The 4,022-nt window shown below is 38.7% G+C and overlaps 1 protein-coding gene across 4 annotated transcripts in view; it reads right to left on the reverse strand.

Moving 5' to 3' along the window:
• Positions 1-1,608: 1,608 nt before the first annotated feature.
• The window catches only part of LOC103132948 (zinc finger protein OZF-like), a 4,229-nt gene continuing 1,815 nt past the window's right edge, over positions 1,609-4,022 (reverse strand). For 2 of the 4 annotated variants that reach the window (XM_016667666.1, XM_007544710.2), the window contains one exon: positions 1,609-3,416. In XM_016667666.1, coding sequence (XP_016523152.1) covers positions 2,137-3,416 — 1,280 coding nt within the window. In that variant the 3' untranslated portion in view covers positions 1,609-2,136. The remainder of the gene's footprint in view (positions 3,417-4,022) is intronic. The other 2 variants (XM_016667668.1, XM_016667667.1) reach the window with 2 other exon arrangements.

Below are 4,022 nucleotides of genomic sequence, written 5' to 3' on the forward strand. Positions count from 1 at the left end.
AGTCTGGGTTGAGTTTTTCCCCTTCATTAATGACATACATTATATCTCTCATGGTAATTCAGGGTGTGTTATTTTTAATTCTAAATGAATATCCTTGTTGGACTTTTATTTAAGTGCTATTCTCTTTCAAGACATGTTTACCTAAAACTAGAATAAATGCAATGTACGTTATGCAGCAAAGGAAATTAGAAGATCAGACATATATCCATTATGGAGATGATAAGTTTTGGATGGGCGATGTGCCTCGTACACAGGGAAGAAGCTTTTTAGTTATCTAGCTTTGCTAGCAAAGTCGTTAGCTAGCAGCTAGCTAATAGCACAACAGCAACAGCCTAATGTCTGTATGATAAAAATACTGAATCGATAGGTAAGAACAGTTTTTCCTCACCTGGCTGTCTCCTCCCCTCAGTAGTTCTTCAGAGAAAGGCGGACGCAGAGGCCTGTCAGTATCTGTTGTATTTCATTACCTCTCTGCTTAAACCGCTACTCTGTGCTGAAGCAGAAACCATTTTGAGCATGATATGTTAACTGAAACAAAAAATATGTATTTTCTCTTCTTTCTTATGCACTTCTTGTTACTGTGCACTATTTTATTTTTATATTTGTATCATGTTCGAATAAAATTTCATTTCATTTCATTTCATACTTCAACGTTTTCCGTCATCTGACAAGTAGCAAGTCACTCCACTTTATTCACCAAAAATGTTTTTTTTTAATTCACCAAAAACTGATCTGTAATCTGGAACATTCGCTACGTTGAGCTCCTGTTAGCCGCCTTATCTCACTGCGCGAGAGGCAACTGCGTCATGCGTCACAGGCAAAAGGTCAAAGGTAACAATGTGACCGGAGGGATTATCATGTTGTACAAAAAAGAAAGAAAAAAACTAATAATTTTAGTACATGTTTTTATGTGTCAGAAGAGAGCTTAGGAAATAATACCAAAAAAAAAAAATTGACCAAAAGGGCACTTGGGGGCAAGGAGCAAAAAGGGTAGGTGCNTTGGGGAAAAAACGTTTTTATTTTTGAAATGTTATGCGTCCACTACAGAGGACATCGGAACATACATTTGAAAGTGAACCTTGATGGCAACCAGTTTGTCCCAAAGAAAATATCCAAATATCAACATAAGAATGAATTTCACATTGACAAAACTGAGCACTGTAGCAAGAAGGTCCTGGGTTCGATTCCCAGCCCAGGTCTTTCTGCATTGAGTTTGCATGATCTCCCTGTGCAGGGAGATCATGCAAAAGGCTTCCTCCCTTTATCACAGGGCCTCCTGTGATAAGGGGAGGCCCTTTATCTCCTTGTGATAAAGGGAGGAAGCCTTTATCACACCGGCTTCCTCCCACAGTCCAAAAACAAGACTGTTAATTGGTCTCTCTAAATTCTCCCTAGGTGTGCATGGTTGTTTGTCTTGTCTGTCTCTGTGTTGTCCTGCGACAGACTGGCGACCTGTCCAGGATGACCCCGCCTCTCACCCAGAATGTTAGCTGGAGAGGCACCAGGAACCCTCCTGACCCCACTAAGGGACAAGGGTATTAGAAAATAGATGGATGGATCGATGGATAGTTGGTTGGTTGAGCTTTTACATGTACTCCAAATGGTTCAAGAACATCAGCTGATTTAATTTGCGTATACCTTTTCAGATGTTTTTGGTGATTTTGGGGTTGAGGGTTAAAAGGTTAAAACAAAAAGAACAATCAGATATGGAAAATACTCCATTACCACAACCGCTGATCTAAATATACGTCCCTCAACAGTTACAGCTAACATGCTCTAACCAAAATTAATTAAATAAAAGTACAAATAGACATACAATACAGCTTTACAAGTCAATATCTAAAAACATTCAAATCCATTGTTACTTCCAGAGACAGACTATTAATCTCATTAGACAAAAAAAATAAAAAGCATGCATAATGTCATAAGACTTAATATCTCACTTAAAAATCCTTTTAAATGAAAAGACAAAACTGACAGAATAAAGTGAAAGTTGAGTGTTTTAGATAAACGTCCTATTCTAAATGCTTTTCTTCTCCAAGCTGCTACATTATAGAAATGTTACTCAGCTGTAATTAATCTGCTACCAAACTGTGAGTTATTGTGTTTTGGTACTTGAGAATCAGATTATGCCGTTCATCTTGTATGAGTCTTCATGTGTTTAGTTAAATTGCTCTGATAACTGAAGCCTTTTCCACACATCCCACATAAGAAAAGCTTTACATTTGAATGTGTATTTATGTGGGCAATTAAACCTGTTTTGACTGTGTAACTTTTTCCACAGGTCCCACATGAGAAAGGTCTCTCATCTGTATGAATCCTCATGTGACTAGTTAAATTAGCTTTTTGACGGAACATTTTTCCACAGGTCCCACAAGAGTAAGGCTTCTCATCTGTGTGCATCCTCATGTGACGATTTAAATTACTTCTGTTTCTGAAACCTTTTCCACAACTTGCACATTTGAAAGGCTTCTCACCTGTATGAATTCTCATGTGACCAGTTAGAAAGGATTGTTGACGGAAGCTTTTTCCACAGGCAACACATGAGAAAGGCTTCTCACCTGTGTGAATCATCACATGAGCTGTTAAATTTACTTTATTGGTAAACCTTTTTTCACAGCTTGTACATGAGAAAGGTTTCTCTCCTGTGTGATTCTTTCTGTGAAAAACTAACTGAGACTTCCATGTGAAACGTTTTCCACAGGTCACACATGAGAAAGGCTCACTTGTGTGACTCCTCATGTGACGAAATAAATGACATCTGACTCTGAAACTTTTTTGACAGGTCACACATGAGAAAGGCTTCTCTCCTGTGTGAATCTTGATGTGTCTAAGCAACTCAGATTTGCATCTGAAACTTTTTCCACAGGTTGAACATGTCAAAGGTTTCTTGTCTGAATGAGTTCTCATGCGTGTTGTCAAGGAACTGCTGTGAGAAAAGGCTTCACCACAGATTTTACAAGAATATTGTTTTTGGTCTGGATGAGCTGTCTTGTGCGTTTTCTGTTTTGAACTCTCAGTTTTACCTTTCTGCTGTTTGGTTCTCTGATGTTTCTGTTTTTCATCTCTCTTTTTTCCTGAGTCCTCAGTTTTGCTTCCTTCCTGATTCTGATTCTCATCTTCAGTAGAACCATGAGAGATGAGTTGGTTCCTCTGTGGTTCTGTTTCTTTCAGAATTCTCTGCACAGTAGAAGGATTCACCAAAATGTCATCAGTCTCCAGTTTCAGCACAAGCTGCTCTTCATCTTGACTGATGCAGAGTTGCTTCTCTTTGAACTGTTGAGGTTCTGGTTCTTCTTGCTCCTGTTTTATCTGCAGAGGTTCTGGTTCCTCTTGTTTTAAAGTGGAGTTCCCCTCCTGGTTGCTGAGCTCATTGAGAACCCCGTCTTCTTTACACATACAGTATTGATGGAGATCTGGACCAAAACACAAAACAAAAACTTTTCATTTTGGGTCAAATAATCAACCCTTTAAGCATCTATGCAGCTATTTCTTGGATTAATCTAAACTTAGAAATTTTTATGTATGAAAATCAGTCAACACATATTATTGACATTCTCTCCCTTATTTGCTGTATGCCAGAAAACAAAGATTTTGGTCATTCTAAGTTCAGGTCCAATTTTTTTTCTGACCATGAGGAAAAATGTGCTTGTATTTTTTTAATCATGCATATGTAAATATCTCACTTTAACTCTAAGTTTGGAAAAATAACTTCACCAAACTGGTTATTCTGACCAGAATGAACGTATTCTGGACATCCGGGAAGCAAACAAAATGCCATTATCTTTACCAAGTGGCTCCCTGACAAATATTCCACACAGCAGCTCGACTTAAGTCTGTTGGAGAACCTTGGAGTCGGACACATAGATCTACCAACTTGGTGAGCCTCGATTCCATATCAATCCTCCTTTGCATTAGCAGCAGTTTTCTTACTGGAACCTCAATTGGCCTTCACACCTCAGCATCGCTCTTGTGGACGTTGAGATCACTGTGCACTGCAACCTCAACTCCACCTCCAAACC

The sequence above is a fragment of the Poecilia formosa genome, unplaced genomic scaffold, assembly GCF_000485575.1.
Source record: "Poecilia formosa unplaced genomic scaffold, Poecilia_formosa-5.1.2 Scaffold1647, whole genome shotgun sequence".
NCBI classification, from domain to species: domain Eukaryota; kingdom Metazoa; phylum Chordata; class Actinopteri; order Cyprinodontiformes; family Poeciliidae; genus Poecilia; species Poecilia formosa.